Below are 22,405 nucleotides of genomic sequence, written 5' to 3' on the forward strand. Positions count from 1 at the left end.
GGAAGGAAGGAAGGAAGGAAGGAAGGAAGGAAGGAAGGAAGGAAGGAAGGAAGGAAGGAAGGAAGGAAGGAAGGAAGGAAGGAAGGAAGGAAGGGCAAACAATGAATGGATGGATGAACAGATGGATGGATGTTTGATAACTGACCATGACCTTTGACCCCTGTAAGTCTAAGCCATCACGTTTAATGAACTTGTTCCAAACGCTCACCTTAAAAGAATTCAGTCCAAGAACCACCGTGAAGCGATGCAGCCAAGGAGCTTTCCACCTCATTCCTTTCAGCTTGGATTAACAACGAGCTAAATGTGTTATTTTACACAGGATTAGGAGCAATAACACCCCCCACATGTTAACCCCCCACCTCTGTCCACTCAGACTGACTCAGATCTGCTTTAATGTGTATGTCCGCCCACATACGTGCCCTGAAGTACAGACAGTCGTGGTGTGACGAGGATTATCTCAGAGTTTAACAGCATGTTGCTGTAAAACCATCTGACTCTTCAGGAACAAGATTGTTGGTGAAAAAAATCCTACATTTTGTCTCTCAAACTGTTATTTGTGGTATTTTTGAGCTGTTTAGTGAAAATTACAATTTAAAAGCTAAAAACATTAAAAACCATAAGCTGAAGAGAAGCAGGTTTAATAGCTTAAAGATGAGATACTAATCTGTAAGAGGCATTTCTGTCCTAATGCCGATCAGAAGGTTAGTGCCCCTAGAATGGGTTCTAATGGGTCAGGTCCGAGTTAGTTTTAGTTCCATATCCCATGTCATTGCCTGTCTTTCTGTATTTCTCTGAAATATCGGTTTTGATGTGTTGGTCTCATTAACAAAAAGGTATGACTTCAGGAGAAGAACCCGCTGGCTTCACAGCAGATGTGTGAGCAGAACATAGAGCCCAAACTTGTTCTTCTAAACAGAACCACCAAGGTTCCTTTGATAGCTCCAAAGTCAGACAAGAGGTGCTGGGTTCTGAGCTCACAAACGCAGAGCGAGCCCTCTGAACTATCTTTAGATTTAGCTCGGGCCTTGAAAATCCAACATCTAACATCTTCACATCAAAGCCAGAACATCATCAGTTGGCGGTTCTGAAAGATTCACGGCTCAGAAAGTTAAAAGCGCAAACAAATGGAGGTTAGTGGAACTGTTGGCTGGGAAAAAAAATGTTTCATATATGTGGTTCTCTTGATGACAACAGAACCACAAAAGAGAGGAGTTTTGAATCCATGAAGATGAGAGACAGAGGAGGGAGAGACCAACAGGTTCTGGGATTACAAGATCCATGGGTCCCATGGGCTATGCATGTCCTGAAATTACACAACCCACGGACCATTGTTCAAGAGGTTCTGGAATTACAAGACCCTTGTTCTTCTTCTCCTTCTTTCAGCTTTTCCTTCTTCGGGGTGACCACAGTAAGTCATTCTCCTCCATCTCACTCTGTCCTCTGTATCCTCTGTCCTACCTCCATATCCTCTAACTGCATCCATACGTCTTCTCTTTGGCCTTCCGCTTTGTCTTTTTCCTGGCAGCTGAATTTCTAACATCCTTCTACCAATATACCTACTGTCCCTCCTCTGGACATGTCCAAACCATCTCAGTCTGACCTCTCTAACTTCATCTCTCAGTTGTTCAAACTGCGCTGTACCTCTGATGATCTCATTCCTAATCTTATCCATCCTTGTCACTCCTAAGGAGAACCTCATCATCTTCATTTCTGCCACTTCAAGTTCTGCCTCCTGTCTTTTTGTCAGTGCCACTGCTTTAAGACCATTCAACAAAGCTGGTCTCACCACTGTCTTGTAAACTTTTCCGTTGACCTTTGCTGACACCCTTTTGTTGCAAATCACTCCTGAAACATTTAAGGGATTACAAGATCCATAAAGCAACATTCAACTGGTTCTATATTACAAGACACATAGGGTGTAGTTCAAGAGGTTCTGGGATTACAAGTCCCTCGAACCATCATTCAACAGATGCTGGGTGTGCAAAACTTGTGGACTGCCAATCAACAGGTTCTGCGATTACAATATCCATGGTCCACCAATGAACAGGTTCTGAGATTACAAGATCTATTGTCCACCAATCAACATGTTATGAGATTACAAGAGCCATGGTCCACCAATCAACAGGTTCTGAGATTACAAGACCTATGATCCACCATTCAATGGGTTCTGAGATTACAAGACACTTGGACCACTATTTAACAGGTTCTGAGATTACAAGATTTATGGACTGCCATTCATTAAGTTCTAAGATTATTAGACCCATGGACCATCATGGGTCACCGCCCATCACCACTGGGCGGCTGTGGATGAGTGGTTAGAGCAGTCGTCCTCCAATACAAGAGTTGGGGGTTCGAATCCACCAGCAGTCACATGCCGAAGTGTCCCTGGGCAAGACACTGAACCCCTCATTGCTGCCGATGTGTGTCCCATCGGTGTATGAATGTGATAAAACTCTGATTAGTCTCTTTAGAATGATTTGTTCCATTAGCTTTGTAGAGATCTAGTAGTGCTGTATGAATGGGTAAATGAGGCACAGATTGTGTTGTAAAGCGCTTTGAGTGTCTTGATAAGATATAAAGGTGCTATATGAGTACAGTCCATTTACCATTTAAAATCATTCAAAAGGTTTTGAGATTACAAGACCCATGGACCACAATATAACCAGTTTGAGGGGGGGGGGGGGTGCAAAATCTATGGACTGCTATTCAAGACGTTCAAGGGATTACAAGAACCATGGACCATTTTTCAATAGGTTCTGGGATTGCAAGAGCCATGGGCTGCAGTTCAAGAGGTTCTGAGTCTATGAAACACATGTGCCAGAGCTTAATAGGTTTTGGGATTGAGAGACCTTTGGGAGCTTCATGGACATTGACATGTGCTGACTTTTAGTTGGTTGTAATCCTGTCTATAAAAAAGGGGGTGACAAACTGAAACTCAGGTCATGAGTGAAGTTAATATTAATCCTTTTGATTTGTATTGTTATTTGGACCAGGCAGAGTTAGTCTGTATTTCAGACAACCATTTGCTTTCTGTCCTTTAAATGCTGTTGCTGGATTCAGAGACAGACGTCTTAACATGATATAGAACAAGAAGAGCACCTTCTAAACCAACAGCATTTCAAAAGAAGCTACTGGAGGTCTGAAGGCACACCCACCTCCAAAAGCTGGCCTCATGGTGAAGTCATGATCATCTACTTTGAGAAGATGTTCTGTCTTGGTTTTGCGAGATTTGGTCACATCTGGAGGTTTCAGAGAGCTAGAAAAAGACAAGATTCAGAGTCAGAGTACTGACCAAAGAACAGAGCTCAGTAAAACATCTGCAAGAACAAAAACACTGGATTACACTGTTCCTAGATTTAGGAACCAGAAAAACAAAAACACAAAAGGCTTTCTCTGGATGGATTGATCTGGTGAAACAGTCCAGTTTTTGTCTCAGGTGCAGAGCAGGAAGTCAGATCTGCAGAGCAGGAAGTCAGAGCTGAAGAACATAAAGTCAGAGCTGCAGAACGGAAAGTTAGAGCTGCAGAGCAGGAAGTCAGAGCTTCAGAGCAGGAAGTCAGAGCTGCAGAACAGAAAGTCCAAGCTGCGGAACGGAAATCAGAGCTGCGGAACAGGAAGTCAGAGCTGTAGAACGGGGAGTCAGAGCTGCAGAGCATGAAGTCAGAGCTGCAGAGCATGAAGTCAGAGCTGAAAAACAGGAAGTCAGAGCTGCAGAGCAAGAAGTCAGAGCTGCGGAACGAGGAGTCAGAGCTGCAGAGCATGAAGTCAGAGCTGAAAAACAAGAAGTCAGAGCTGCAGAGCAGGAAGTCAGAGCTTCAGAGCAGGAAGTCAGAGGTGTGAAACAGAAAGTCAGAGCTGAAAAACAGGAAGTCAGAGCTTCAGAGCAGGAAGTCAGAGCTGCGGAACGGGGAGTCAGAGCTGAAAAATAGGAAGTCAGAGCTGCGGAACGGGGAGTCAGAGCTGAAAAATAGGAAGTCGGAGCTGCTGAACAGGAAGTGAGGGCCTATTCTGTGTGAGTTCACCTGTGAAATAGACAGCTTAATGGCTTGTACACCTTTCAGTGAATCAGTGAGGAGTTATTTTACATGCAGTTCATCGTTTGTGCTCAGTGTAACAACACATTTGTCATTAAATTTTTTGTTTATTTTTTCTTGTAAAAAAATTTTTTTACAGCATCACACGGTTTTATCATGAAAATTAAATTGACTCTGTTCACACAGCAGGGTATCTAACACCAGCAGTTAACTGTAAATTATCAGCATAAAACCAGATTCTCTGCTGCGCTCTGTAAAAACAGAAAATGAACAAAAGAATCCTTTAAAACACCAAACAGAATAAAAACAGAATTGCCGCTGATGGTTACGGTCAGTCTAGATAAAATACTAACACCGGTGTTGATTTTATCAGAATTAAAGCGTTAAATATGCTGACTGACGTTACGTTTTTTATTCAACTGAGAGATGCTAATGAACTTTCTTACATCAGAAACAACCAGCAATTCTGTTGGAGACCCAAACTGTAATCTAAACATGAAATTCTGAAACATTAAACAGTAAAATGCAGATTTTTTAAATAAAAGAATCGTACTTTATATCATTAAAAATGAAATAAAATAGCATTTTCAATTAAAAAGGCAGCGTGGATGTAGAGTGCTGAATGGCTGCTGGAACTTGTTGAAAAATATTGACATTATAATAAACAGAACAAAAGCTAAAATTAACAGCAAAAAAGCTAAAACAAGCAGAACCGTAATCAAAAGAAATTATCAAAACGGAAGCTAAAAGGTAAATTAGCAGAACAGCAACTGAAAAACAGCAATAGCTATACAGTTGTTTAAAAAATTTAAATTCGTAAAACAGGAGCTAAAATATAAGACCAGCAAAATTGCTATAAGTTTATTTAGCTGAGCAATAATTAAACTAAAAATTAACAAATTAGTAGCTAAAAATGAAAAATCAACAAAACACCTTTTAGAATGCTAAATTAGCAAAATAGTGGCTGAAAGCTAAATGCCACTGGACAGTAACTAAAAGGTAAGACCCGAAGAATAGTAACTAAAAGCTAGGAAAAACAGTGGCTGAAAGTTAATGCCAGAAAAATAGTAAATGAAAGCTAAAAGCAGTGGAACAGCAGCTAAAAAACAAAAATAACAAAACAGTAGAAGGCAAAATAGAAGAAAAAAATAATAATAAAGTAGCTAAAAGCAATTAGCAAAACAGTAGTTACAAGCATCCTGATGCATGCTCAATAATCCAGGTAGAAAAATCTAAAAAAGTTAAATCTGGTCTTCTGGACATTCAAAAAAAAGTAGTTACAAGCCTAATTTTGCAAAACAGTAGCTAAAAACTTCAACCAGAAAAGCAGTAGCCGAAAGCTAAAAGGAAAACAGAGGCTTAAAGCAGAAAAGCTGTAGATAAAAGCTAAAACCAGTAGAACAGCAGCTAAAATTAGCAAAAACAGTTGCTAAAATCTATAGTAGATAGAAGCCAAATTTTGCAAAAACAATAGCTAAAGTCTTCAACCAGAAAAGCAGTAGCTGAAAGCTAAAATTGAAGCTAGTATGATGGAGCAAATTTCAAAGAGCACAGTCTTTTTTTTAGGAATTTGAAAAGGTCTTTATGCATTTCTATGGGATATAAAATTTAAATTCTAAAAGTATAAAGTGTACAAAAACCATAATAGCTGTGATGTCTTGAATGAGCCGAACGTTTTGAGACTCAAATAGCTGAAATAACCGCAAGTAAAAAAAAGTACAGAAGAAACAATAAAACGATAACCGGATAAAGATTTTTTTATTGAAACTTCAGGAAGTGACATGAACCCAGAGCCGGACAATTTAAATCAAGGAGTCGGAGCGTGGCAGCTCTGCAGCTGAATGTTGGTCTGCTGAAATCGTACAGCAGCGAGCAACTAAAACATCCACTTTGTTGCATCAGATTAAGAGCGTAACATATAAAATATTCAGGGTCTGGGATTTTAAAAATCAAAAATGCACAAAGTGAAAACATTTTCTCTGGCAGCAAATAAACTCCTTTCTTGCATTTAGATAAAACCCTGCAGAGTAAAGAGAATAACAAATGAAGAGTGTCTCTGGGAGATTTGCATCATGTGTTCATCGGGTTTAGTTTGCTTGACGGTGGGATGAGGGGGTGAACGGGTCGGCAGCTGGTAATCCAGGAAAGTGAGATTCTGATGCACTTCTCACCGGGTCCGATTCAACGTTTTAGCTGAGTAGAACCAGTGAAACAGCATTAAACCCTAAAGCAAAGTGGTTACTTTCAAAGGTCAAACTGGTTCTGTGAAGTTCTGACCATCCACAGAATTTGTTCTGCATCCCAGAACTAAACTTGAGGCTGAGGTTCTGGTTCAGACTGAGGTTCTGGTTGAAGGTTTTCCTCTGAAAATCCTTTGTGTAAAGAAAATGCCCACAGACCTTCAGGAGGTCGACCTCAGAGAAGTGCTTCACACCGAACCTGTGAACAGAACCGGGCCCGCGCATCAGAAAGTCAGGTTCTGTTGAGCAAAGGTCCAATCAGAGGCTTACAGTCTGACCCTGTTCAGACGGTTCTGGAAGATCCAGGTCCGAGTAACTTGTTTTAAAATGAAAGCAGTTTCTTTTAGAAGTTTTTGTGATGCTGTAGGTTCTGGCCCGTTTGACACTTCTTTAAATCATCTAAACAGATGAGTTCAACCTCTTTGAAGCCTTTCAGAACCTCATATCAGGAGTTCTGGACTGTTTGGGTCACAGAACTCTGCAGGAAGTTCAATAAAATCCTCCTAGAGCATCATTTCCTGCTTTGAGCTTTTCTTAATGACTCTTTGAGCAGAGGTTCTCTAAGCTGCCAGAATGGGTCGGGATTCATTTCCGTCCAGAGTCCAAAGGTTCTGAGGGTTCTGATCCCTCACGTTCTCAGAATCAGTCAGACCCAATTAATCCAGCGGTTCTGATGAGTTCTGAGGAGGACGAGCTGCTTTCTGTGGCAGTTTTAATAAAAATAAAACTGATTTCCAACAGAAACATCACAGGAGCCGCTCAGGTGAATCGGGTCAGAACCTTGATCCAGTTTGACCCAAACCTGCAGCTGATTTTGCAGAGTCTAGTTCTGATCCGATCGAACTTGATCCAACCCAAACTGCCAGATCACTCTGCAGAACCTAAATCTGAACTGGTCCAACTCAAACGTCCAGTTCTGACCCAACCCAAACCTCCAGCTGATTCTGCAGAACCCAAATCTGACCGGGTCCAACCCAAACCTCTAGCTGACTTCTGAAAGTCTGCTGACCAGCACTAGGTTCTGAGCCCAGTTCTGACCCAATCCAACTCAAACTTCTGGGTCACCGCAGAGCCAAGTTCTGGTCTGCTAAATCCAGAACCAATCCATTGATCTTCCATTTGGCTGCAGAACCCAGCTGACCCGGTCCAAACCGAACTTCCAGTTGAGTACAGATCCCGGGTGTAATCTGGTCCAATCCGAGCATCCTTCCAATTTCTGATGACCAGAACTGAATTATCAGCATGAGGACTCGGTTGGACCGGATCAGAACTGAGTCCTGCAGAGTGAGCTGACGGTTCGGATCCTGCCGATCCGTTTTTATGTTCAGAAACTAAATCAGATCAAATACTTCCTTCTGTTCCGTTTTCTAACCCGTTGGATCAGGTCCACATCAGAACCTCGGCTCTGCTCCCCTCGGTTTACTTACGTTCCGTGTTTCTGGCTCTCCACGGTTCCGGTCCATCTGCGGACCCGGTGTCGGTGTTTCCGGGCCTCCCCGGTGAGGAGCAGACACAGCAGCAGCAGGAGAGCTCGGCTCAGGTAAGGCATCCTGACGGTTCGGGTCCACAGGTGAGTCCCGTCAGCCGGATCATCCTCCACACCGTCTCGGTACCGGACCCTCAGCAGCTGTGGGCTCACACATGAGCGCGCGCGCAGCCCCCCCACTGCGGGATTACAGCTGTCAGATTTGTCCTCGCCATCATCACCATCATAATCATCATCATCAGGGGGCGGGGCGTAAACAGTTCAGCTTCTACAGGGGCGGAGTCAGACTTTCTGAGGGCGGGGGCCCCCAACACCAAACACCTTACAAGATGTTTTTATAAAAAATAAAAACCTACAGGCAGGTGCATATACTGTTACAGGATGTTTCATCCATCCAGCATCATCCACTTGTTCTGGAGTACTCTGGGGTAGCAGCTTGATCAGAGAGGTCCAGGACATCTCTTTTCCCAGCCGTGTCTTCCAGCTCATCTGAGAGGAATCCAATGTGTTACCAGACCAGCAGAGAAACATCTCTCCAGTTTACAAACCCAAACAGGCCCGTGGACTGGTTGAACATCTTCTCTTCACTTCCTGGTCCCAATTGACCTTCCGTTGCAACCTATCACCTGTTTTCAGTTACCTCATGCCCTTCTTAAGGTCAGCTGTGCATCCTCCAACACCGTACCATGTTCCATCACCTTGTTCCTCATCGTGGTGCGAAGCCAGCAGGACCGTTTACTTCGTTTTATTCAGTTCAGTTCAATTCAGAAATACTTTATTAATCCCAGAGGTAAATTAAATGTTGTAACTTATCATCCTGGTTTTGTTAAAGAGTTGTTATAGATGCTGATGACTGTGGGCAGGAAGGATCTCTTGTTACAGCAGATCTGAAGAAGCCTGTGACTGAAGACACTCTGTTGTTGTATGACAGTGATGAAGAGGATGCTGAGGGTTGTCTATAATGTTCTTCATTGAAGAATCCTTATTTGTAAAATCATCTCCAAAGGTAGAGGAGTCCCCAGAAGTGAGTCAGCCTTCTTTGTGAGCTTGTTGATCTTTTTTACATCACTTGCTCTGGTGCTGCTGCCCCAGCAGATGATGGCAGAAGAGGTAGCGCTCTCTACAACAGACTTATAGAAGATATGCAGCATCTTGCTGCAATATGCTCGTATTTCCAGAAGTCTTGTATTGTTACTGTGAAAGTAATCCCACAACTTTGATCCGTTCTTGCAAAAATGAGACGCCTGCCTGCCCACTCACCAAGATCTTTGTTTTCATGCTCTTCACCTGAAACAGAAACACACACACCCCTCTCAGTTTAGACCTCCTCATTAATAATGGATGTTTTATTTGTTTATGTATTCATCACGATGCTCTCACCGGAGGGTTTTGCCTCATCTGACTCCATAAAAACACATCCAGCCAGCTACAGGAAGTGGCTCGTGGTGCCAGTAGAGGAATTATGTAAAAACTTGGCCTGACGTGTCCAGATTGAAAATGGGTCAAATCCTCCTGGTTAATTTAGTTGCAGAGCCCTCGGCAGCTCGGCTCATGCCATTAACAGGTTTGGTCATGGCTTCCTGAGGAGCTGAACAAAACGCCTGCATGAGGAGTTTCTTATTCTGTTCACTCTGTAGCTGCTGCTGAATGTGACGGCACCAGAACTCTGGGTTTTAAAGGATTGTTCACAGCTAAAACCGTGAAACGAGCTGTCAGGAAGCAAAAATACACGTTGGGGCTTCGACTGCTGACAGCTCTTTCTTACAGAGCCTGGAACCGTTCTGCTGGTCTGCAGAACACAGATCAGTCACGACCGATTCTGTGCAACAACTGCACACACCCGAGCCATTTCCTCAGAAACAGAACCACAGCTGTGTGTTACAGCTTCCGTGTGATGGTTTGTGACAACAAGAAACATGTAAAGGGATAGCAGAACCATGAGAACATAAACTCACCTGAGTCCCAGAGCCTCTGTTTGAAGAGAATAAATAAAACGTTCAGATGTAACTCAGAACCAGAACCAATCAGAGAGCTGAGTTTGGAAGGTTTTGATGAACTGAACTGAGAATTTAAAACATGGAAAATGTCATGATTCATTCATGATTCTGGAAAAAAATTCATAATACAGCTGCATACTGGGTACCAAATGTGGTATGAACTGGGTATGTACATTGTATTCACTGGATATGCATGGTACCTACCTTTTTACTTGGTATCTACAGGATATTTACTAGCTACACATGATACCCACAGGGTACATACTTTGTACTTGTCACTTAGCTAATTATCAGGTTGGTACCAGTTACTGGCGTTGATAGGTACATGTGTATACCCATAATATATTTACCCAGAACTTAAAAGGTTCTTATAGGGTACCATACTTGCCACCGTACACGTCGCATCAGTCCAAATATGTCTAATAAAGTGGGAAAAAACATAAATAGGTTGCTTCGGTGTGTAAGTCGCATCACGCGTCACCGATGACGCGTCACGTTTGTTACGTGTCACCGGTGACCACATGGAAGCATGGGCCGGTGTTGTGCCAAAAATCAATTGGCTGCCAAATGGCGGTCGCGGGAGCATGCGCAGAAGGACTTTAACAAGAATTTAACAAGATTAACACTTAAAAACAATTATTTGTTTGCTTGAAATTATAGCAAAGGTGTGTCTCAGTTTAACGTTTCCTTAATAAATGCACTTTAATGGTCAAATCAGCTGCATTTCCCCGGGGCTGCGTGGTAAAATGTAGCTGATTTGACGTTTGCGCCAGGAGTTCTGGAGTGAGATGAAGGTGGTTTTCTATGGCAAACCAATTGTCTCATTAATAGCCACTTTTACCTATTAATGAGACACTTGGTTTGCCATATTTGTCAAGTGCCCTCTAGCGGCTGAAAATGATAGTGTTCAATATTTTCTATGTCAGAATGAACGAAATCATCAGAGCTCAGACAAAAATTGGGTTCAAAATTAGGAGGGAAAAAACAAATAAGTCGCTTCGTTGTATAAGTTGTAGGGGATGCAAATTTATGCAAAAAGATACAACTTATACAGCAAAAAATGTGGTAATTATAAGGATACTTACCTGGTAAATTACTTGGAGCGGTGTTGACAAAACCAAATGCAACTCAACATTGCAAAACTAACGAGCTGTGGGTGGACAACAGGAAGAACTGTAAAAACCATGAACTGTTTTATGTTTGCTAAGATCATCGAGCGTGGGCTCCAGTCCTGTGCATCCAATGACAACTTTCTGAGAGTTACAATCGATCCTGCGCAGCGGTCAGGACACACTTTGCTCTCCTGTGTAGATGGTATAAAGTTAACCTGCAGTTTAACTCCTGTAAGTTCACAGAGGTCGTTCTTCTGATTGGTCCATTTGATGTGTGGGTTTTAAAGCTCAGAGGAGAGTTCAAGGATCAAACCGCTCTGATTTCATTTGACAGATTTGTCTTTGAGCTCTTCTATTCTGACAGTTTTCATGTAAAAAAAAGTTGTTTCTACAATAAAACATGTTCGTGTTTGAGCTGCTGCAGGTCTTCATGCAGCTGCTGACAGCTTTTATTCAGTTTGACAGACTCTAATCTGCACCAGAGATCCAACAACAACAAACCGCTTTGTTTTTTGTTGTTGTTTTGGGGGTTTTTTCCCTTGGATTTTTGTTGTTGTCTCTTCAGATGTTTCACGGATCAGAACGATGTTGTTAATCCCACAGAGAATCAGCTGCAGCTTGGAGGTCCTCCGAGGGGTTCCTCAGAAGGTTTCAGATCATTTTCTTGATTTGATGCAACTTCACTGTTTCCTATTTCTCTACATTCGGCTGATTCTCCTTGAAAAAACTGATTCAATCTAAAATAAAACTAAAGAATCTGCTTTTTCTAGAAAATACAGCATGACCACTGAATCACTGCTGAAGAAGATGAAACTGAGCTCTTAAAGCTAAAAGAAGCAGAACATTAGCTAAAAGCTAAAAGTAGCACAATGCTGCGAACACATTAAAAGGCTACCTAAAATGTAAAAGTTGCAAAAGACTAGTTAAAAATATAAAAAGCAAACAAGAGGGTAAAAGTAACAAAATTCTAACTAAGAGCTAAAATTGCACAAGGTTAACTAAAAGCTAAAAATATCAAAAGGCTATGGCTAGAAGCTAAAAATAGCTAAAAGCTAAAGACAGCAAAAGGCATTCCAAATGGTAGCTAAATACTAAAGGTTACAAAAAGTAGATATAAGCTAAAAAAAAAAGTGTCATACTGTTAGCTAAATTACTCAAAAGACTAGCTCAAAGCTAAAATTTGCAAAGGGTTATAAGCTAAAAGTAGCAGAAGGCTATCAATCCATCCATCCATTATTTTTACCCGTTTCTTCCATTTTTGGGTCACGGGGGTCGCCGGTGCCCATGTCCAGCAATCACTGTAAGAGGGGTGGGGTACACCCTGGACGGGTCGCAAGTCCATCACAGGGCCAGCAGAAGGCTATATAAAAGTTAAAAGTAGCAAAATGCTACCTAAAAGCTAAAATAAAAAAAAGGTTAGCTTAAACATACAAAAGCAATACTAGTCCAAAATTACAATGCAAGCTGAAGGATAAAAGAAAAAGCTCAAAATTGCAGGTTAACGTAAAGCTAAAAGTATCAAAAGACTAGCAAGAAGCTAAAAGTGGCTAATAGTATTAAAAAAGCAAAGGGCTAACTAAATGCTAAAATTACTACTAAGCTACCAAAGTAGCTAAAATAAATACTAAGAGCTACAAAAATGAAGCAAAAATCTCAATATTGAAAATTGTTAACTAAATGATTCAAAAGACTATAAACTAAAATAAAAGGAGGCTAACTAAAAGTATCAAAAAGCTAGAAGATAAATATAGCTAAAATCTAAAAGAAGCAAAAGGCAACCTAAAACCTAAAATTAGCAGAATGGCAGTTAGATACTAAAAGTAACAAAAAGATAGCTAAAATCTCAAAAAGGCAAACTGGTAGCTAAAAGACAAGAAGCTCAAAAGAAGTTAAAAAAATAGCTAAAGGGTAGTTATAATAAGCTAAAAGAAAATGATGCAACAGAAACAGTTCTGCACAGGTTCTGTCCTCCAACTTTGCAGGGTTATATACTGCTGCAGAATCACCTCTCTGATCCGCTGCAGTGGATCCAAGATTCTGCAGAACAAAACTCTTGAACTGAACCCACTTTGCAGAACCAAACAGATCTAAAGTGTTCTGCAGTTTGGACTTCTCTGCAAATGAGGAGCAGGATTCTGTTCATTAAACATTAAGGGCTGAAAACTAAAGATGAAAGTTCAGATCAGACACCCACTGCAGCAGTTTTTGGATCTGGGTCACAGCAGCTCAGAACAGAATCACAACAGAACAGAGTTGGATCTGTTTCCTCCTGGGATGGGTCTTTGATGAGAAATAACTCCGTCTGTCACACAAGGAGGTTTCCAAAGGAGGCGAAAGCTGCAGACATCAGTCTGATTTCACACAGCTCTTTGTCTGACAGCAGTTCTGATTCTGGTTGTGGTTCCAAAAGGTTCTTCCTAGGAATCTGATTCCGGTGGTTTTTACTTATTCTGGTTAAATCGCCCATCCTTTGATATAATTATGGCTCTAAACAGTTCTTCTGAACCTGGTTCCAAACAATACATCTGATTCTGGTTCCAAATGGTTCTTCTGAATCTGGTTCTCAACAGGTTTGTAGGCTCAATCATCCAGGTAGATAACAAAAAAAGGTTAAATCATTTCATCTGGACCAGTTTCTTTAAGGTTTCCCTTAAAGAAACTGGTCCAGATGAAGTGATTTAACCTTCTTCTGGTTCTAAACGGTTCTTCTGAATCTGCTTCCAAATGGTTCTTCGGAATCTAGTTCCAAACAATTCATCTGATTCTGTTTCCAAATGGTTCTTCTGAATCTGGTTCTCAACAGGTTTGTAGGCTCAATCATCCAGGTAGATAAAAAAAAGGTTAAATCATTTCATCTGGACCAGTTTTTTTAAGGTTTCCCTTAAATAAACTGGTCCAAATGAAGTGATTTAACCTTCTTCTGGTTCTAAACAGTTCTTCTGAATCTGCTTCCAAATGGTTCTTCTGAATCTAGTTCCAAACAATTCATCTGATTCTGTTTCCAAATGGTTCTTCTGAATCTGGTTCCAAACAGTTCTTCTTTTGATTCTGGTTCCAAATAGTTCTTTTTCTGATTCTGGTTCCAAATAGTTCTTTTGATTCTCGTTCCGAATGGTTATTTTATTCTGGTTCCAAATGGTTCTTCTTATTCTGGTTTCAAATGGTTCTTTTGATTCTGGTTCCAAATGGTTCTTTTGATTCTGGTTTCAAATGGTTCTTTTGATTCTGGTTCCAAGTGGTTATTTTATTCTGGTTCCAAATGGTTCTTCTTATTCTGGTTTCAAATTGTTCTTTTGATTCTGGTTCCAAATGGTTATTTTGATTCTGGTTTCAAATGGTTCTTTTGATTCTGGTTACAAATGGTTCTTTTTATTCTGGTTCCGAATGGTTCTTTTTATTCTGGTTCCGAATGGTTCTTTTTATTCTGGTTCCGAATGGTTCTTTTGATTCTGGTTTCAAATGGTTCTTTTGATTCTGGTTTCAAATGGTTCTTTTGATTCTGGTTCCAAATAATTCTTCTTCAGATTCTGGTTCAAAATGGTTCTTTCAAAAACAGGTTTTCTGGTTGCAAAACTTCCTCACGTTTTTTTAATTTAGTTTAATTAAATTTATTTTTTGTTGTTGTTTTTTTAACATGTTAATTTCCAGCTGCAGCTTCACAACAGTTTACATTTTTATAAAATCAAAGTTTGTCTCTTTGGACATAACGAGGAGCTGTTGTTTCAGTAAAAGCAGATTAAAAACTAAAAAAAGTCCAACTCCACATACGTTCTTCCTTATTTAGACCCTGGGGCTGCTTTAAGATTAGTCTCCTTTGATGTGAACATCATGTATGGATCTATAGAACATGACGAATGTATTATATCATTTTAAAAACAGTTTCGCTGGAGATTCTTCAAAGGAACGTCAGCTGGAATTTAAACTAAAACTCCTGACATTCAAAAGCGTTTTCTATATTCTGAAACATGAAGAAGCAGATGATTGTTCTTCATCCTTGGACTCATGTGTGGGCCCAGATAAAGAATTCAAACACACCACGTTCCTTTAGAAGAACTTGTCAGATCAAAATGATCAACGTGTTCTGACAGGTTTTATGGATGAAGATTGGTTTGTCCTGATTTTGTGGGTCAATGTGTGGATAATCTGGGTACAGAGTTGTTCTGAAACCAATTTAAGACTCTTTCAACAAAGACGCTTCGACACAAACTCTTTGGATTAGATGAAATGCAAAGGAGCTTTAAACAAACAGCAGGAACTTGTTGGATTCTTTAAGATAAAGCCGTTATATAAGCGTGTGAACCACTGGTCTTTAATCTGGACTTGCGTCCCTCTTACATCACATCTTTAAAGATCTCAGAAGTTTTCACAGTTTAATTTTATTCTGACACAACAATAGAAACATCCAAGACGGCTGTCAGTCTTCCCAGGATTGGCAAATTCACCCCGAGGTCAGACCGCGCAAAATGAGCTCTGTCTCGGATGCTACAGGCCTCAGTTAAAAGGGTAAATGTCATGGCTCGTTTGAGAGGGTTGCAGGAGAAATACTTTTCTCTCAGAACGCATGACTTTTTGTAAAGTTTTGTCTGGAGGAAGACGACGTGTGGAACAAAATGATGCCAAAGTGAAGATGTTTGTACAGAAAAGTGAACCAAACGTGTCACGGCAGCTTATTGTCTCATTTCTAATGTTTCGTTTTTACTGCCCTGGCCTGCAGGAGGAGTGATGCTGACAGGAGGATAATTACTCGGCTCATCCGTGTGGGTTTTCTGATCATTAATTAATCGAAACATGTATTTATATTATCGTACATGCCCATTATAACTGCTGTAGTTGTAGTTGTAAAAATCAGGTGCAGAATAGATTGGCCACTTGCTGCAGCTCATATTAGTTTCCATCTGTCGTCGGAATAAAAATAACTATTAAATCTAAAATACCACTAAGACCAGGCAGGACCTTCCCCGCCCAGCGTCTTTACCAGATGCAACAGATGTGAGACAGAACAACATGAGACTCGTGGCATAAGCATGTGCCGAGTCTGACTCTGAAATCCCTCTAATGTTTATACTGATTTCGCAGGACAAAAGAGAAGCGACTGTTTTGGTCCACGTGGAAACCGGAACAGAGAGTGATCTGATCTGAAGGAGCTCAATGAAAAACCATAAGGACCGGACGAAAATAATTTGTAACGTAGGAACCAAATCTGCACAATATCGTTCTCGTAAGGATAATTAAAGGGACATTCCAGCCACTGAAGTGAAGTTCTGTCTGATAGTTTTCATTAGTGACATCAGTCATGGAGCTCAGAGTATGGAGAAACAGGCAAAAGTTTCATCTAGGCCAGGCTAATGGCCAAATGAGGGCTTGTTTGTTTGTTTGTTTGCTTATGTTTAGCCATCAGCTTAGATAAAAACGTTGGCCTCTTTCTCCATACTCCATGCTCCCTGCCTAATAAGTGATACCTTCTAGTCTGCAACCTGAGGCTCTGGAGCTGCTTTGGTTCCTCTGAATTGGCTCTTTCAAGCTTTTGACCACAAATAACATAAAACTGAACGTTGTTGGTTGTTATACAAATGACAAAAAGGACTCGTTTTAGCAATTTTCCTGTAATTTTTTTTTTTTTTTTTTTTGCAAATATGTGAATATTGGAACATGTACAAGAAGTAAAACATATTCACTTTAACTTTATGCTTTATTTCTATACTTAATTAATTTTTCCACAATAAAAAAAAATACATATGTCTGCATAGTTCATAGATTTATTTATTAGAAAACTACCCCCCACCCCCCACCCCCCACACACACAAGAATCTGGTCTTTTCATGGTCTTAAACTGTAAAAATATAAATTATTCGATTTTTTTAGCTTTATAATGTCACCCCTAATGGCCATAAAAGCCCCCTCCAACAAACCTAAGGTGGCCCATGGGCCACCAGTTGATAATCACAATAACAGGTTGCTGTGGCTCTGATCACTTTTAATTTAGTGAACCAAGGCGTAAAATGGCTCTTTTGGTCGTAAAGGTTGCAGACCCCTGTTCTAGACAGAACATCACTTTAAAATTGACTGGAATCTCCCTTTTTTTGAGTCCCCCCCTTCCCCCAAAAAAAAATCTGTAAGAAAAATTTGACTGGACTCCGACTACATGTTTCCTTACAGCAGCCAAAGTGAGTGAAAATTGATCTAACAGAGTTGTTTGAGATGGAACAGTCTGACACTTTAGCTCAGGTTTGTTGAGTAAAGCATAAAATGCCTCTGTTTACATCGAGTTTGTTGGTTTCAGCCTCGCCAGAGTGAACAAAAATAAGAGAAATGCTAAACTTACCTGTAGATATTGTTATATATTATATACACTCAGACTACAGACTAAATGTGGGTCAATCATGACTTAAGTCTTCACTTGTGTTTTGGTGGATTCAGCTGAGTGTGTTGTTTACATTCACTGCATTTCAGAATCGATTACGATACTGGGGAAAAATCCTTTAAATTGTACCATCTAATATAGATCAGGAAAACTTCTTTATGTTTGAATTCACACATTGCAACAAGAATCTTTAACTCTGGTCGGATTAATGACGAGCTGTAAAAACTGATCTGACACCCTGTTTTTGAGTTGGGAGGAAAAGTTAGCGGTGTCGTGGTTTTTTTTAGGATTATTTTTCCCCCCCGAGTTTCACTAAAAACAGAAAACATCCAACAGTCTTTGGGTGTTTTGAAGTGTCAGACACGTTCATGTTTCCACCGCCATGATGGGAATAATAATTGTGCTTTAGGTTCTGCTGTTTACCTGAGTGCCTGTCTGTAAAAATATGTAAAATATTTGTACTTTTCCTCCATCAAAAGCTAGAAGTGTCACATCCCATCAGTCTGCACAGAATTTTGATCACCTGCTTTGAGTTTTAACATTTATATTCAGTTTCGTTCCATTGTTCCATTGGTTGTGTTTCAGTTTAAATCTTCATCATTCTGTCTGTTTTTCTTGTTTGTGTCAAACATTGTATTCAAAATCTATATTCAGATCATTTTAGGAAGAAAGTTATAAGAAATAAATTGATTAAAGTTTCAGGGATCGTTAAAGGCAACAATCCTGCCGTCAGACTGAATCTTTAAATTTGGATTAAACCCCTCCTGATGTTTCTATAACAGCTGGACAACCAACCATCTGATGCCAGTTATAAAACTCATATCTCAGACGGGACAGCCAGGCAGAGCCAGGTCCACCTTTCTGACCCACCTCTGGATTTGGAGTCCAGTTTGCGAGGAGAATCCTCGGGGTGAGGCGAGTGCAGAGCTGGAAATCCCAGATGTGAGCGCGCGCAGTCTGTGCAGCTGGATTAAAATTCTGAACATCAAATTGTCTTATGTAACGGGCTGTAATGCTGACAGCAGCAGCAACGATTATACAATCCTGACCAAAGCAGGAGACACTCCTGCACGTGGGCGTGCACGCTCACTCATGAGAAACCAAACTGCATTCAGGATCCGGTCTTGATCCTGTCGCCAGCCTGCTGTTGGGTTGTTGTTGTTGTTATTGTTGTTTTCAACTGGTGGAAATCTATTTTTAATACCTCACATTTATAATATGTATATGATTCTGATCTGATTTTTTTTAAATACAATAAATTGTTTTTTTTTTTATCAGATCAGAACTTTGCTGATTAAAAAGCTGCTGTCATCGCTGCTCAGTGAGAATGTTTTGAGTCAAAACTGAATCGTTCTCTGAGGTTCTCCCTAAGTTTCATCTTTTTTATCTACAGAAATCACATCAGTCATCTGCAGAGAAAACATTTAAAATTTGTTACAGTGATGAAAAAACAAGATGGCATGAGTTCTGTTATGAAATTAGATAGAAAATAGGCCAGATGTGCTAATTTCTAGCACAGATCAGGTGAGCTGATAAAGGTCAGGTGTGACAATTTGTAACAGAAATCGGGTGTGCCGACTGGTAACAAAGGTCAGATGTGTCAATTGAAAGCAAATGTCAGGTGTGGCAATTAGTAACAAAAGTCACTTGTGCTAATTGGTAAAAAAAAAAAAAAAAAAAAGTCTGGGTGTGCTGATCAGTAATAAAGGTCTACCACAGATCAGGTGAGCTGATAAAGATCAGGTGTGTCATCCATATCAAAGGTCAGGTGTGACAATCTGTTACAGAGATCAGTTGTGCTTATTGGTAATTAAGGTCAGGTGTGCTGATCAGTAACTAAGATCCACTGTGCCAATCAGTAAAGAAAGGTCAGGTGTGGTAACAAAGATCAACTGTGCCAATCAGGAACAAAGGTCAGGTGTGCCGATCAGTAACAAAAGTCAATTGTGCTAATTGGTTAAAAAAAAAAATGCTGGGTGTACTGATGAATTATAAAGGTTAGGTGTGCCAATCAGTAACTAAGGTCAGGTGTGCCGCTTGATAACAAATGTCAGGTGTGATGATCAGTAACAAAAGTCAATTGTGCTGATCAGTAATAAAGGCTGGGTGTGTTGATTGGTAGCAAAGTCATATGTACTGATTGATAAGAAATGTCATGTGTGATGATCAGTAATAAAGATCAGCTATGCCAATTAGTAACTAAAGTCAGGTGTGCTGATCAGTAACAAAAGTCAAGTGTGATGTCAAAACATTGTGATGAAAAACTTTTCCTGCTAACATGAATGGATTACTGCGGTGCTTTGAAACAACTTACCAGCATTTCTTCAATATTTGAGTCCAATGAGGCCAAACTGAGATGGTTTGGGCATGTCCAGAGGAGGGACGGTGTGTATATTGATAGGATGTTGAAAAACATCTGCCAGGAAAAAGACAAAGATGAGATACAGTATATGGATGCAGTTAGAGAACATTAGATGTAGCATCCGATCCCCTAAGAACCCTTTGACTGAATCACTGTAAGTCATATCTAAACATCTGGTTCTGGTTCCGAGTAGATTCAGATGACATAATTGTTGGTTTGTTGAGGACAGAGGGCTTAACCCCCCGCCCCCCTGAATCTGACAGAACTGATCCGTCCGCTGATCCTGTCTGTTGTTGCAGCAGAATTATCTTCTTACCACAAAAAGCCCTCGTTTCACTGAAACGCTGCACTGGATTCTGAACGGATGCTCGTTTTTCCAGCAGAGAGCAGGAGAAGACCCGGTTTCTGTGACCCGTCAGGTAAATCGGATCCGGCTGAGAGATTCTCTGGTTTATGATGGTAAACATGAGACTGATTTGAACAAGTTTTAAGGTATTAAAATAAAAACTGAAGCTTCTGTTTGTGTCCTGCTGAGCGTGTTTCGTCACAGTTTATTATTTGCTGCAAGCAGTCAGGTTACACTTTGACTTATTCGGTCATGAGAACCAATTTCAGGTTAATTCAGGATTACTATCACCATCACATGTGACACATTTAAACACTTTAATCCAGGAAACTAAAAATAACTACATTGATGTGCAGATGTTCTAAAATCAAATGATTCATTTTCAGCTGTTAACAAGAGATGCTGCCTGTTTTAACTGTCTATAAATATGAATATATATATATATATATATATACATATCAGTCAGAACATATAGGGTTTATTAGATTACTTTAATTATAATTTTTTTCTTTTTATTGACAGGTTTTAACTTATTTTTAATGAAAATATGTCACCACAGCCAACCAAAACTGTTTAAAAGACCATCAATAAAAATGCCAAAAACATTTCACTACAATATTACAAGACAACACAAAAAGATAATATGAATAAAATAAATTGTGGTGGAACTGTGATGTTCTCTGAGGGGCATTTAGGAGTCTGATGTGAGTGCTAAGATTGAACTAAAATGGACATTAGAGTTAAACTTCTCTGTGTGCTTTTTAATAATTGATATTATAATCACGGGGAAAATTTGTTCACATGGATTAACACAAATTATTAAACAGTTTGCATGGAGAGTGGAAGATTAAATAAGCAGAACAGCCCAATTTATTTTTCACCACCTCAAAGTTTGACTCTTTTCCTCTCAACTCAAATGGATAAACAGAAGGTTAAAATGTTTTAAGTTATCAAATCAGCGAGTGAACTCAGCTTTACGTCTGTACCGTTTTAAATAAATGTGGAAAAAGACTCTTCCTATTTTCACCTGCGTCAGGAGATCACAGGAGGGATGGAGACGCTTGTGATGAGATCTTACAAGTACTGCCTTTGTGAGCTGCTGCCACACAAATTATTTAAAATGGTAGAAACTCTGGTTCTCAAGGCAGATCTTGTGTCATGAGGTCCCGTTTCACCTTTTTTATTACACAATGGGATTCTAAAGAGCACATCTCTGCTTCACGTTCAGGATTATGATCATCATCTAAGATTAAATCTGACCATCAGGCCTAACACTTTTCCTGTGTTTTAGACAAAGTGGTCAGATAATAATGAAAAAACAATATGCCATTGTGTTACTGTAAACTACAAGAAACAATAAAAATATTGACCATCAATTGACACTGAACTTTGTCACTGACATCAAAACCTGCTGCAGACCCGAGTGTGTTAATTGTATCTGTTGCCATGGAGATGGAGACAAGTAGGTTTTCGACATTTGTTACCATAAAAACATAGACGTGTTTACATCACCCATTCATTACTATGGAAACGAGACACACAGATCAACAGCATCTGTTACTATGGAGATAAAAATCAGTGGCTTAACAACATCTGTTTCCATGGAGATAAACGAATGGGTAAACAACATCTGTTATCACAGAAACAAAGAAAGGGGAATTAACAACATCTGTTGCCATGGAGACAAAGACAGACAGGATACAGCACTGGCTGCTATGGATACAAGCACACAGGTGTACAGCATCTGTCATCACAGAGACAGAAACATACATGTATACACCATCTGCTCTTACCACTGAGACAGAAATGAGTGAGTTTACAGCATCTGTTATCACAAAAAACAATTGGGTAAACAACATCTGTTACCATGGAGATGGAGATGTGGTTTTACAGCATTTGTTACTTTGGAGACTGAAACAGGTAAGTTTTTGTCTCTCGTTTCCATAGAAACAGTCAGATGGGTTTACAGCATATATGGAGACACAGTTTTTGTCTGCTGTAGACAAAACACACCTGATCTTCAATCTTCATCTGGTAATTTTCACTAACAGGAGCTCAGCAGAGTAGAATCTAGGTTAAAAGACGGGCAGAAACAGAAGCTGGTACTGATGTGACACTGAACAGGTGAAGCCAGCACAGGAAGCTGAACCAGACATGATAGATTTACAGAATGAGTAACAAAGGCTGAAAACCAGTGAAGGTGGCAGGACATGAACTTACATTTAACAGCACATCTGAAGATGATCATTTATTTTATTAAATTGTTTACAAGTTGTGCTCTTCATCTTTTTAAGGATGAAACAGAATGAAAATTTAAATCCAGTATTTTTTTAATGAGCTGTTTTGACCGTTACATGCAAGCTGGGTCTGTCTTTTGTTCTGTTTGTAGAATGGTTTCAGAGAATCCAACAGTTTTCAGTAGTCCTTTTACCTTTTATTGTTTTTCTCCTGCAGCTGGAGCAGCTGG

The 22,405-nt window shown here is 40.0% G+C and overlaps 1 protein-coding gene across 1 annotated transcript in view; it reads right to left on the minus strand.

Moving 5' to 3' along the window:
* The window catches only part of gabrr2a (gamma-aminobutyric acid type A receptor subunit rho2a), a 21,271-nt gene extending 13,372 nt beyond the window's left edge, over nt 1-7,899 (minus strand). The window contains exons 1-2 of the mRNA XM_037695003.1: nt 7,702-7,899; nt 3,156-3,256 (exon numbers count right to left, since the gene is read on the minus strand). Of these exons, the coding sequence (XP_037550931.1) occupies nt 3,156-3,256; nt 7,702-7,823 (223 nt within the window). The 5' untranslated portion in view covers nt 7,824-7,899. The remainder of the gene's footprint in view (nt 1-3,155; nt 3,257-7,701) is intronic.
* Between the last annotated feature and the right edge of the window lie 14,506 nt (nt 7,900-22,405).

Source organism: Nematolebias whitei, chromosome 21, assembly GCF_014905685.2.
Source record: "Nematolebias whitei isolate Nwh7 chromosome 21, NemWhi1, whole genome shotgun sequence".
NCBI classification, from domain to species: Eukaryota; Metazoa; Chordata; class Actinopteri; order Cyprinodontiformes; family Rivulidae; genus Nematolebias; species Nematolebias whitei.